The sequence below is a fragment of the Sus scrofa genome, chromosome 2 (genome assembly GCF_000003025.6).
Source record: "Sus scrofa isolate TJ Tabasco breed Duroc chromosome 2, Sscrofa11.1, whole genome shotgun sequence".
Taxonomy (NCBI): domain Eukaryota; kingdom Metazoa; phylum Chordata; class Mammalia; order Artiodactyla; family Suidae; genus Sus; species Sus scrofa.
The window spans coordinates 5,983,298-5,996,555 of NC_010444.4; the positions used below are offsets into that span (position 1 = coordinate 5,983,298).

The following is a 13,258-nucleotide window of genomic DNA, read 5'->3' on the forward strand; positions in this document are numbered from 1 at the left end:
AGGAGTTGAGAATGTATAATGGTGAAAGGACAGTCCCTTCAGTAAAATGTATTGGGAACTTTCTTTTTTTTTTTTAATTTATTTTTTTCTTTTTCTTTCTTCTTTTTTTTTTTTTTTTTTTTTTTTTTTTTTTTTTTTTTTTTTTTTTTTGCCATTTCTTGGGCCACTCCTGCGGCATATGGAGGTTCCCAGGCTAGGGGTCAAATTGGAGCTGTAGCCACTGGCCTACACCAGAGCCACAGCAACCTGGGATCCGAGCTGTGTCTGCAACCCACACCACAGCTCACGGCAAAGCCAGATCCCCAACCCACTGACCAAGGCCAGGGATCGAACCCGCAACCTCATGGTTCCTAGTCGGATTCGTTAACCACTGAGCCATGACGGGAACTCCAGTAAAATGTATTGGGAAGGGTGGATGGACACATACAAAGAATGAAACTGGACCAAACTTACACAAGCTCCTCCAACCCCCCCCCCCCCCGCCGCCACCAAACTAACTCAAAATGGATTAAAGACTTGAATGTAAGACCTGAAACCATAAAACTCGTAGAAGAAAACAGGCTCTTGATGTTGGTCTTGGCAAAGATGTGTTTTGTTTTGCTTTTTCCCCCAAAAGCAAAGGCAATAAAAGCAAAAAAAGTGGGATTACATCAAACTAAAAAGTTTCAACACAGAAAAGCAAACCATCAACAAAATGAGAAGGCAATCTACTGAATAGGAGAAAAAAATATATAAATCCTGTATCTGATAAGGGATTAATATCCAAATTATATAAAGGACTCAATAGCAAAAAAACAAAACAAAACCAAAAAACCACACAGGAACGGTTCTTCCCTCTCTGGAATTTTAGTTCATCTAGTTCTTGTTTGTACAGCTCTATGATGTCTTTTGCAATGTGGATTTCACAATCAATGTGTCTCTAGTTTTCACAATGTAACAGTGTATGATACACTATCACACCTATGTAACCTGTGCTGTAATAATTATACTCCATATGCAGTATACGCCAACAATTTTTTCTCCGAATACTGATTTTTTTTTTGTCTTTTGTCCTTTTAAGGCCATGCCCATGGCATGTGGAGGTTCCCAGGCTAGGGGTCTAATCGGAGCTACAGCTGCCAGCCTATACCAGAGCCAGAGCAATGCCAGATCCAAGCCTCGTCTGTGACCTACACCACAGCTCACAGCAATGCCAGATCCTTAACCCACTGAGTGAGGCCAGGGATTGAACCCGCAATCTCATGGTTCCTAGTTGGGTTCGTTTCCACTGTGCCGCCACGGGAACTCCCTGAGTACTGATTTTTAATTATATGTGTTCATTATATCAATCGGGTGATTTTATTTTCTTCAAGTGCTTAGATATGTGAAATAGAAAACCACATTTTGGATTATGTACTTTGGCTCAAACTTGGCCTAGTATAGATTATAGTGCTTGGGCTATGTTAAAATACCCAGATCACAGGCAGTTGGTTTTCAGACAATGTACAAATAAGCCACTCAACATATTGTCTTATACTTTTTTGCCGAAAACCCCACCTTAATGTGGCTGTAGGTCTTGGTGGTCCTTCCAATTTTCCATTTCGAATTGAGTGGTGAAATTTCAGTTTTCATCTTTTTTATTTCTAGGTTCTATTGGTTCTTTTTCAAGTCTGCTTTACCACTTATCATTTCATGTTCCCTGTAGATGTTCTTTGCAATTTATTTTTTTAAACATGAAAAAATATAGTCGTTTTAAAATCAGTGGCTGACTATTCCAATACAGGTACCGTGTATGTCTCTTGTTGCTAGTTCTTGCTCATACTGTCTTGCTTCCTTGTGTGTCTGGTACTCTTTGATTGGATCCTACCCAATGCCTGTGACACATTCTTTATGGAAGCTTCTTGAGGCCTGAGATGGAGAGGTTTTCAATTAGATCTGCCAGCACCTGATGACATTGCAAAAGTCCTGACATTCGTCTCATCCCACTCTAAATAGTAACCCTTAACCCGGTTACTAAAGTCAGAAACACAAGACTCCTCTCTTTTCCTCATCCCTACTTTACACACAGTAGCCAATCATGTTGATTCTCAGAGAATTCTGAATCCAGTCTCTTGCCTCCATCTGTGCCCGGGGAAAGCTCCCAACCTCTCCTGCCTGGACCACCGCAGAAGCCTAGCTGGTCTCTCAACTTCCGCTCCTGCCTTCTCCTATCCATTCTCTATACACTGTCAGAGGGATGGCTTCAACATGGGAATCAAATCATGCCGTGCCCTTGCTTAAATCCCCTCAAAGAATTCCTCTTGTACGTGAAATCAAATCTAAGTTTCTTAGGGTATAAAGCCCTGAGTAATATTTTCTCTGCAAGCACTCCTCTTGCTGACCCTTATCCATGCACACTGACTGCCTTGCTAGTCCTTGAAAAGCTCCAAGGCTTTCCCATTTAAATACCTCTACCTTTGCTTTCCTTTGGACTGGGACATCCTCATCCCTGTCTCTCCTCTGAGGTCTCGGCTCATTGCTACCTCCTAAGGGCTTCCGGACACCCTATTCGAAGTGAGGACACTCCGAACCAGAGCTGTGGTTCTGTCCCTCATGTTGCACATACTGTATGCTCCTTCGAGAGTGTTGATTGACTTTTTGTTCTGTCTCCTCACAGCTAATATAAGCTCTTTGAGCCTAGGGACCTTGTCTGTTTTGTTCACTGCTGCATTCCAGCACTCGGAACATTTCCTGGCACATGTATGTACTGCAAACATTTACCGCATTCAAAAAACAAAAAACAAACCAACAAAAAAACAAACCTGAAAACAAAAACACGGAGTTCCCATCGTGGTGCAGTGGAAACGGATCCGACTAGGAACCGTGAGGTTGCGGGTTCAAGCCCTGGCTTCGCTCAGTGGGTTGAAGATCCAGCATTGCCATGGACTGTGGTGTATGTCACAGATGCGGCTCAGATCTGATATTGCTATGGCTGTGGTGTAGGCTGGCAGCTGTAGCTCTGATTGGACCCCTGGCCTGGGAACTTCCATATGCTGCAGGTGCAGCCCTAACAGCAAACAAACAAACGAAAACAAGGCTGGAGCTCCCACCTTGACATAGGAGTAAGAATTCCACTGCAGCAACTCTAGTCACTGGAGGCACAGGTACCATCCTGGGCCCAGCACAGTGGGTTAAAGATCAGACATGGCCACAGCTGTGGTGTAGGTCGCAGCTGCAGCTCAGATTCAATCCCTGTCCCAGGAACTTTCATATGCCATGGGTGTGGTCAAAAATAAGGAAATAAGGCTTCAGAGGCGACACTTGAGGTCAATTTTTAGGACACCAAAACTTGAACCCATTCTCCTACATTCTGCTCCCAGGGAAGAGTTTGGTATTGGTGGGAAGGGAAATAGCTGAGGGTCAGGTATGGCTCCTGCAGTGGCTCTGAGAGAGCCGTCCAACAAGTCCCCTCCTCTCCCCTGGCCTCAGTTTGTCCATCTGTTCCAAGCTGGGACATTCTGAGCCAGGGAGACTTGCCAGCAAGTGGAACCAAAGCAGGTACTTCTCTGTCCAGCAGGTGGAGCCATTGGCTCTTCCAATTGTTCTTTTCTCCCCGCTGGACCGAGCTGCGGGATTTCTGGTTCTGAGTATTGGGATGACTTTTCACCAAAACACACACTCTGCTATCACCTACCACCATCACCCCCAAATACTAGCAAGCTGTTTCTTTTTTTCTCATGTATCCTTTATTTTTAAAATGTTCAATTTATTTAGTTTAGTTTTTTTTTTTTTTTCCTTTTTTGGCTGCCCTGTGGCATATGTAATTCCTGGGGCCAGGGATCATATCCCAGCTGCAGTCATAACCTAAGCTGCAGCTGCAGCAATGCCAGATCTTTAACCCACTGTGCAGGGCTGGGTATCGAACCTGCATCTCAGGGCTCCCAAGACACCACTGATCCCACTGTGCCATAGCGGGAACTCCTAGTTTTAGTTTTTAAAGAAACTTAATTTCAGGAAACTTCAGATATCCAGCAATGTTGGTGAAGGAAGTAGAGTTTAATATACTCCATATCTATTATTTCCTCTATTATTAACGTGGTACCGTCACATGGTATATTTGTCACAGGTAATGAGCAAGTATTGGTACATTATTATTAACTGAAGCCCACGCATTGTTCAGATTTCCATAGTTTTTTTTTTTTTTTGTCTTTTTGCCATTTTCTTGGGCCGCTCTCACGGCGTATGGAGGTTCCCAGGCTAGGGGTCAAATCGGAGCTATAGCCACCAGCCTACACCAGAGCCACAGCAACGCTGGATCCGAGCCGCGTCTGCAACCTACACCACAGCTCACGGCAACGCCGGATTGTTAACCCACTGAGCAAGGCCAGGGATCAAACCCGCAACCTCATGGTTCCTAGTCGGGTTCATTAACCACTGCGCCACGACGGGAACTCCTGTTTTTTTGTTTTTTGTTTTTTAATGGCTGCACCTGAGCATGTGGAGTTTCCCAGGCCAGGGACAGAATCTGAGCCGCAGCTGTGACCTGCACCACAGCCGTGGCAATCCTGGATCCCTTAACCCACTGCACAAGACTGGGGATCAAACTCTTGCCTCTGCAGTGACCCGAGTTGCTGCAGTCAGATTCTTAACCCACCGTGCCACAGCGGGAACTCCTCCCTAGGTTTTAGCCTATGTCCTTTTTCCGTTCCAGGATCCTAGCCTGAACACATTATATTTTGTCATCAGGTTTCCTTAGGCTCCTCTTGCCGCTCCTGTTCTCAGACTTCTGTTGTTTTTGATGAGCTCCAGGGAGGTTTTTTAGATGAGACTCCAATATGTGTCTTGAGCCTATGGTCACTTCAGTTTCGTGGCTGAGAGATACAACCTTTTATGCTCTGGGGAACTTAGGAACAACATTTTTGTGGTAGAAATTGGTGACGTTCTGCTCAAATCCTTAGGTTGACTTCTGAAGTTGTCCTCTCAATAAAATATTTATAGTGTGCTTGCTGTGTGTCCGGCCCTGTGCTCTGCACCAGCGAGGGGCAGAGCTGAGACAGACTCTTCTTGGGGCTTACAGGCCAGTTCTTTTGTTTAAGTTGGAGAACAGACATACGGGAAGGCAGAGGGGCAAGTCTGAGCCTTCCTGTTTCACCCAAGGATGAGTCCAAGGCTGAAAAGGGATGACGGGTCCCTGGAATATCTTCCTTACCAGAGGACCTCAGAAGGGCCTGCCCCAGAGCTGAAGGATTTTGAACGTTAGGTGGTTTAAGCTATTCTCAGGGTTGTGCTTTCAGCGCCTGGAATCCAGCCTACGTATTTCACTGGGTGGGGGGCAGACCAGGGCCTGGAGCTTCCTTCCCCTCCTTGAGAAATTTGTTGTAAGCCTTGGCAGTCACCACTGCCTTCTTTTTTTTCCTTTTTCTTTTTTCTTCCTTCCTTCCTTCCTTCCTTCCTCTCTCTCTCTCTCTCTCTCTCTCTCTCTCTCTCTCTTTCTCTTTCATTTGCTTTTTAGGGCTGCAGATGTGGCATATGGAAGTTCCCAAGCTAGGGGTCAAATCGGAGCTACAGCTGCCAGCCTACACCACAACCACAGCAACACAGGATCTGAGCCACATCTGCGACCCACACCACAGCTCACAGCAATGCCAGATCCCTGACCCAATGCGAGAGGCCAAGGATGGAATTCGCATCCTCATGGATACTAGTCAGATTTGTTTCCGCTGCACCACATAGGGAACCCCCACTGTTGCCTTCTAATAGCACCTTTGGGAGGTCAGTACCATTTTTCTCAGCCCCATTTTACCTGTACAGAAACTGAAGCTCGGATTCCACTCAGCAAATGGTTGGTAGAGGTGGAATTTAAATCCAGGTTTTTCTGTCTCCGAATTTTCACTTCTGCCCCCGCCATCCCCTGTGGTTGTTGGCCTTCAAGCTTTGAGGCTGACAGTGTTTTTGGAAATAAAGATTTCTCTTGACCCACTAAGTTGTATTCTGCTCAGAAGGATGAGATCTGCTCTAGTTTGCAGGCCTGGAGGGGCAGAGGGCTCTGCTGCAGCCCACACCTGCCCTTCTCAGGTAATCTGGGCTGGGATGATTTGATGTGATGGTTCACAGGCCTGGGGTTGGAGAGGACAGGCCAGGGCTTGGATGCGGATAATGTGGGTTATTGTCAACCTGCTCCTCTCACTAACTCTGGGGCACGTCACCATTTACTTGTGATCTTCCTTCTTCATCAGTGACACGCTGCTCACACACCTGTCCAGGGACTTTGTTGCAGTGAAGTGATATAAAAATGTTTGCAGGCTGAAAGCCCCATGCAGCGATAGCAGAGATGGTTATCATTTCCGATGAGAAGATCCAGGGCCCCAGATGGAATTTGCTTGCTTGTAAGGCCAGGTTGAAGAAAGAAACTCATGTCCTGGAGTTCCTGCTGTGGTGCGGTGGAAGCGAATCTGACTAGCATCCATGAGGACACAGGTTCGATCCCTGGCCTTGCTGAGTGGGTTAAGGATCTGGTATTGCCGTGAGCTGTGGTGTAAGTCACAGACATGGCTCTGATGCTGAGTGGCTGTGCCTTGGCCTAGGCCAGCAGCTGTAGCTCCGATTAGACCCCTCACCCGAGAACCTCCGTATGCTGCGAGTGCGGCCCTCAAAAAAAAAAAAAAAAAAAAAAAAAAAAAAAAAAAAAAAAGACAGAAACTTATGTCCTGAAACTTCAAACTCATGTCCAGGAAAATGCCAAGCTGAATCCTCTCTCTCTCCCCAGGACCTTCTGCTCCATCCCACACTGGAAGTTCTGCAAGCTCAGAGCAGAGAGGAGACCCCAGTAGCATTGATGCCAAAGTGTCACAAAGCCAAGATGTAGCATCTGTTTCAGCTCCAAACTCTCAGCTTCTAGCACAGAGTGTGTCACATACCAAACACTCTGGTGTTGAGTGAATGAAGAAATGCCAGGCTGTCAGCAGGTCTAGACTTTACCTCCTGACCCCCACACTCCGATTGGGGCCCCTCATCTTTTTCAAGTCTCCACCCTTCCCTTCTCACAGATGTGCACGACACCAGGGATACCAAAAAGGCAAACTGGACTTTATTATAAAGTTGGCTACAAAGTCACCGCAGCACCACGAGGTGGCCACCTGGGCAGGCCCAGGCAGTCGGGCAGCCGGGTGAATCCCGCACCAGGTACACGCACTCGTGCAAGCACACGTGTGACGGCGGCAGGTCTGCCTTCCTCCATCGGAAAGGAATGTAGCGTCTCTTCGCGCCCCCCACCCCAGGCGCGGGGCGCAAAAGTCACAAGAAGGGCCGCCAGGGCGGCAGAGTCCATCGGAATTGAAATCCCGTTACTGGTGTGTAGAGAATTCTACGTGGGTGTCAAGAGCCCCTCAGGGCACAGGCTGGCCCTGGTGGGCACTGCCTTTCCCCCACCAAGGCCCAGGGGTGGCTTGGCCCCCCAGGAGTGGAGAACTGGCCCAGGCCCATGGGGCAGCGGGGAGGGGGGGACGTGAGACTCCCCCATTCTCCGCTTGAAATCCCATTCAAGGAAACTCACTACGAGTGAATACAGATTGAAATGGAAACTGGGATCACTTGATGTCTCTAAATTTAAAAAGAAGCCCCCTCCCGTGCCCTCCCACCTCCCCCCCCAAATCCTGCAGGGCTTGGGGAATCACATCTATTCCCCCTTGGCCCCCAGAATCCCCCCAACGATCCCGGGGGGGTGGAGAGCGGCTCCACGTCTTGATGACAATATGCCATACTTGACGACGTTAAGTCACAGACTTATTCAAACGTTGGTTCCCCTCCACTTCCATCTGCAGAGAGAGGGAAAGAGAGAGAGAGAGAGAGAACAATCATTAGGCCTATTAGAAAAGCTAGGCTGAGGATATGGCCCACTATTGGCACACTGTATGGGCTGCAAATATGTTCGTCCTATGACTGAATGATCACCAGAGGCTCAGCAGATAAGGGAGCAATTTGGATGAATGGAGTGAAAATATGACTGTGTTTTTGGAAAGGATGGAGCCATAGCAGAGATCCTCCGATGGGGCCAGGGGCTGAGTCCCACTCTCTTTCCCAAACTCCTGTAAACTCTCACTCTGTACTCTCTTTAGGGAACAAGAATACTGAGCTAGAGCTCTAATCACTCTTCTGTCAATTTGCTGTGTGATCTTAGGCAAGTTCCTTTAACTTTGGGACCTTGGTTGTCCTCACTTGTAGAGTGGGGTGGGGATGACTGATCTAGGTCTCCCATAGAGGCAAAAAGCACAAACCATAACCTAAGATTCTCTTGCATTTTATCTCATGCCCCTGACCTCTGCGTCCCCAGGTCTACTTGTCCCGAGCTTCCATATTGTTTTTCCTTAGTTCTTATCCTCACTGCTACCCTACACAGCAGGTGGTATTATCCCACAAATAAAACTGAGGTACAGAGAGCGGAATGCACTAGTCTAGTGCCATCCATCATCTCATTGGCAGGGCAGGAACTTGAGTTCTTGAACATTTTGGTTGAACTCACCTTCATGGAAGCTGTCTTGAACTTGGCTCTGGAGTTGATGCAACTCATCAGTAAACCCATCATAGGGGAATGCTGAGACACCTGTCTCAAAGGCGGTTTCATATGTGGCCAGGTCCTCCAGGAAGCTGCGGTCTTCTGGGGACAGGTTGTTGCAAGGCGATGGGGCCCCTCCTGGGACCGCTGCCTCAGGATCCCCTGAACTCCATTCCCCATTGGGGTCTGGAGTAGAGAGATCCATGAAGATGTCTTCTACAGATGTCTCTTCCAGGAATATGTTATCCGGGTCAGCCAGGAAATCCAGGTCCTGGCATTTCCAGGGTTTCAGTTCCAGGCTGAGCACAGGGGGTCCAGCCCCCGACAGGGAAAGGTTGGAGTCCAGGGGCTCCAGGCCCCCAAGTGACTCCAGCCCACCTGTGCCAGCCTCAGCCGAGAAGGGCCTATCCATGCCCTGAGCCAACTGGCTGATCTGCTGGATGAGTCGGTCTATCTCATTCTGCTCCTTCTCAGAATAGTGGAAGAAACTCTGCTTGACTGGAGAGGCCTCAGGTGTAAGCAGGCCTTCGGGCACCAGGGGGACATCCACAGAGAGGGGGCCCCGGAGCTGGGCTAGGGCCAAGAGTGTGCAGTCCCCATTACCAGGGCTGCTAGGACTTGGGGGCAACTTCTCATAGAGAAAACTGCATCCCTCCTGGGCGAAGTAAGTCTTGGTGGGATTGGGGCTCAGCTGCTCTGGGAAAGTTTGGCTGGGGCTGTTCAGGTGTGCTTGGAATGCTGTGCTGGGAGGAGTTGACTGTTCACGCGCAGGGCTGCCCAGAGGCTCTGGGAAGGTGGCAGTACTGGGAAGCAGCTGGTCTGGGAAGGTGGAGGTGCAGGGAGTCAACTGATCTTCATAGCTTCTGGCTGAGGTTTCAGTCAGCTGGCCTTGTAGTGGGCTAGTCAGTGGATCTGGAAAAGTTGCACTGCTGGGCGTCAATTGATCAGAGAAGGTCGCAGTGCTTGGAGTCAGCTGTTCTTGAAGAGAGCTGGGTGGAATAGGCAAGTGGGGCTGGAAGGGCTCATGGAGGCTGAAGAGGAAGGCACAGCCTCCCGGCTGGTGGGGTGTGTACGGGGGCGTGCAAACAAAATCCTTGCTCAGGTCTGCTTGAAGAGAAGGCTCAGGGCCAGATGGGAATGTCAGGTAACCAAAGCCCAGGTCTTTGGTGGGTCGGAGAAGCTCTTCTGATGTTGAGACAGCACTGGGCTCTGGAGCACGGGGGAAATCAGTGCTTCTGGGAGGCCCCATAGTGAAGAGTGGATTAGGGCTGGAGCACTGCTCCTGAGAGAGGATATTCTCAGGGAATGAGGGCAGCATGGTTGGAGTGCCCAGGACATAGGCTGCCTGGGTGTCTTCAGAGTTCAACTGCTGGCGGAGGCTCCAGGCTTCCGAGTCACTGAAGAGAAGAGAAGAGGCATCCGGTAAGGATTTGGTGTCCATTCCCAGAGAAGTTCTCTAATGTGTTTTTCCTCCATTCCACCTCAGCTGCCTCCCAGGCCCCTGCCTTGCAGCTCACCTGATTGGGTAGTTATTGGCAGTAATGGGACCCTCTGGACCTTCTGAGTATAAAAGACAATAAATCCATGCCCAGCCTCCAGGCTTGGCCAGCAGTCTCACCACCATCTCTGCCTGAATATCTCCACTCTCAGCCACTGGGAGGAAAGAAGAGATGCAGAGTTAGGACATCCATCAGGCAACACCACCTAAACTCCCCCTTTACTGATCTCTCTACTGAATGGGGGTATCTATGGCATCCTTTATTCTGACTACCCTAACCTGCACCATTCAACTTCCCACCTTGACCTCACCACTCAGAGTCCCCCAGTCTTGACTCTGTTTTTGCTTTGATTCTTCACCCTAGTGTTCACCCTATAGTATCCAAAACCATTGAGCTCTGATATCTCCCCAACACCAGCCCTGATCACAGCCCTTCTTCATCATGTTTCCCATATGCCCTTTCCAAGGTCCCTGTCTTGTCCCCAGCCTCTCTGGACACTCACACAGGCGGTAGTGTTGAGCAGAAGCATGGCCCAGGTCTTCAGGGTGCAGCAGTCCATACCATGATTTACAGAGCAGTTCACTGCGCTCAAAGCCCAGGTAGATTAGGACACTGGGAAGGTGGAAAGGGTGAGGTCAGCTTTCTGTTTTCCTTGCTTGATATCCAGGCATCTCACTCCCTTCCATGTCCTCTATCCCCTTAGAGCCCATCCTCCCTGCCCCTGATTCCAGAATCTAGGGTCCCCTCACCTCTGGCCTGACTTTGTCTTGGGGTCTGAACATTCTGGGCTTACCTTTCAGAGATGTCCAGTAGGGCTAGGTCCTTAGCATGACGGCTCTGGAACATGGCCAGGAAGAGAGAGGCAGGGCCAGGACCAGGGCCAGGGCCAGGGCCAGGCCGGGGTCTTGTCTCCAGTGGGGCACAGAAGGCTGTGAACACAGGATTTCCTGCCCAGTAGGCTCCAGGTGGGTGAGCATGGAATCGGCCTCGAATAAGCACCAGTTTGTTGCCTGCACTCTGGCGCCTGAGTGACTTGGAGGTGTTGAAGCGACAGCGGAACAGGCGATCTAGGTGAGTGAAGAGAAAAATCGGTAAGCAAGTGAATGACTGAGATGGTAAACAAGAAGGAGCAAGGCAACGGGAGGGATATTAGATTGAAGAAGGGAGAAGCAAGTTCTTACCAGTGTCCAGGGAAGAAGGCAGGCTGAGTTGCTGGCGCACAGTTAGGTGGTCAGCTGGATCAATGATGTCGTAGATACTATCACCCTGGGCAACCAGATCCACCTGGAGAAAGATAAAGAAGAGATGACCATTAGTGAAGGCAACAATCCCTGGTACATAGCATCTTGTAGGATATAACCCCTCCATACCCATTAATTCTCAAATTCTCAGAAGTGGAAAGCTATTATGTCCCCATCTGTGCCAGAGCCCAATCTGAAAAGACCCTCAGGACTCACCATGGAGTGGCCCAGATGCTCGCTCACACTCTCAGACAGATAGAGCAGCTTCCCCTCCGCTGTGAACACAAGCAGAAAGCCAGGTAGTGCTGCCACTATCTCTTCAAGCTCTTGAGCTGAGAGAAGCCCTGTGGAGCCCGCCAGAGGAGTGCCTGCAGGGTAAGAAGATATGATGAGTCAGGAATAAGGCTGAGAAGCGAAACAGAAGTGAGAAAGACATGGACTGAGTTTCAGAAAATCCAGAGGACTTTTTCATGGACCTGCCTCTGCACACACCTGTTGACCTGCTGTTCGCAGCTCTTGCCCGGGGAACCTGTTGCTGGATCTCTCTAGCCAGCGAGCCCTTCGACCTCTAAGTCGGGGCTGGGGCATCTGCCGGTATGGGTTTCAGGACCACGGACAGCGCTCCCGAAGGCTACTGAGCATTCAGCACCATGGGCAGTGCCCTGCAACCCCCGTGGCTCTGTCAGCACCGCGGACAGCGCTTCAACAGCTGCAGAATTGCCCTTCCAGTATCTCTAACGGCGGTTGTTTCCCCATGTTTTGGCAGCTCCGTCCCTGCAACTTCCCGGGCTTCCCTCCCTTGGCTCCCGGAGCTTCTCTCCGCTGGTGGGGACTGGGGCCATCGTGTCCTGGCTCTCCTCCTGCCATAAGTCTGGCACCAGGGACACTGCCCAAGCTCTCTAACCCTCATTCAGGTTTGGACAGAGCTCAGGAGGAAAAGTAGGAAATCCTGAGTTCTCCAAGTTCCTCCTCACCCCAGCTCGCAGACACGCTGCCTTAGACCTGAGGCAGTCCCAGCGGGTTCCCTCAGCTTCACTATCCCTGATGCTTGGGTCTCAGCCCCAGTTTGCTCACCTCCAGCGAAGAAGACGCCCTTGCGAGTGTAGATGCAGGCAAGACTCATAATGTGCAGGTAGGACAGCCGGACCTTGTCTGCTTCGGCCAGAGGCAGCAGCTCCTTGAGATTCCGGATCTCAGCGTTGATCTGGTCGCGGCGCGCCTTGGAGGCGCCCTTGGTGGAGCGGTACATGACTAGCGGCTTCAGAGCTCCAGCTCGAGCGCTCCGAACACCTGCGTTCCTGTCCGGACGCACCGGTGGCTTCCTCCTCCTTGCTTCCCCGTCTCTCGCTCAGGCTCGCTTGCTCGCTCTCTCTCCTCTCCTGGGCTCCGCTCGGCTGCGCTGCCCCCCTCGCCTGCCTTGTTCCGCCTTATATAGCTCCCGTCAGGCGTGGGGGGCTCGCTTTAGAGAAAGGGGGGGCGGGAGGCTGGGCTAAGCTAGCTGCAGCGGGAGCTGCTGGCTGGTGGGGGGGGCGCTCCTCCTCCCTCCCAGGCATCCAACGTCATCCCATGACGTAGAACGAGAGCGGGAGGGGTGCCGGGGGGTGGGGAACGCGGAGAAGGAGGCTGCGGAGGGGGCCGCGGCTGGCGGCAGCTGAGCCGAGAGGCAAGCGCTGCGTTAGGAAGGCCTGCAAGGGGGTGCAGGGACCCGAATGTGTTCAGCTGAGGGAAGGGACAGGGCAAGGGCTGAGGCGGTCTGAAGCCCCTGGCAGGAGAGTCTGCAGAGGGCAGAAGGGACTGGTTCCGTCACCGATTTTTCTAAGGAGATAAGGGAATGGGGAAGAGCAGAGTCGTACACAAATTCCCCCTCCCTTTGTGCCAAGGTCACGTTCTTTCGGGGGAGGGACGGGGGGAGAAGGACCTTCCTTGGCCTCTGTGGGATAGGTCAGAGCTGGGGTTTCTCTCTAGAGATTACTCAACTGTGGGATTCCCTTATCACTTTCAAAGAACAA

General features: G+C 50.5%; 1 protein-coding gene across 1 annotated transcript; it reads right to left on the reverse strand.

Annotated features, from left to right (window-relative positions):
* Nucleotides 7,639-12,643, reverse strand: NPAS4 (neuronal PAS domain protein 4). The gene is made up of 8 exons (XM_003122496.5): nt 12,324-12,643; nt 11,466-11,617; nt 11,190-11,292; nt 10,802-11,075; nt 10,511-10,620; nt 10,027-10,162; nt 8,477-9,906; nt 7,639-7,772 (listed from the first exon to the last, which is right to left on the reverse strand). The coding sequence occupies exons 1-8, from the start codon at nt 12,496-12,498 to the stop codon at nt 7,741-7,743; spliced, it is 2,412 nt and encodes an 803-aa protein (XP_003122544.1). The 5' UTR covers nt 12,499-12,643; the 3' UTR covers nt 7,639-7,740.

Coding starts and splice junctions, on each gene's coding strand:
- NPAS4 (XM_003122496.5), bottom strand. CDS start 12,498: ATGTACCGCTCCACCAAGGGCGCCTCCAAGGCGCGCCGCGACCAGATC. Junction 11,293..11,465: donor AGCATCTGGGCCACTCCATG/GTGAGTCCTGAG, acceptor ATCTTTCTCCAG/GTGGATCTGGTTGCCCAGGG. Junction 7,773..8,476: donor TCAAGACAGCTTCCATGAAG/GTGAGTTCAACC, acceptor CTCTCTCTGCAG/ATGGAAGTGGAGGGGAACCA.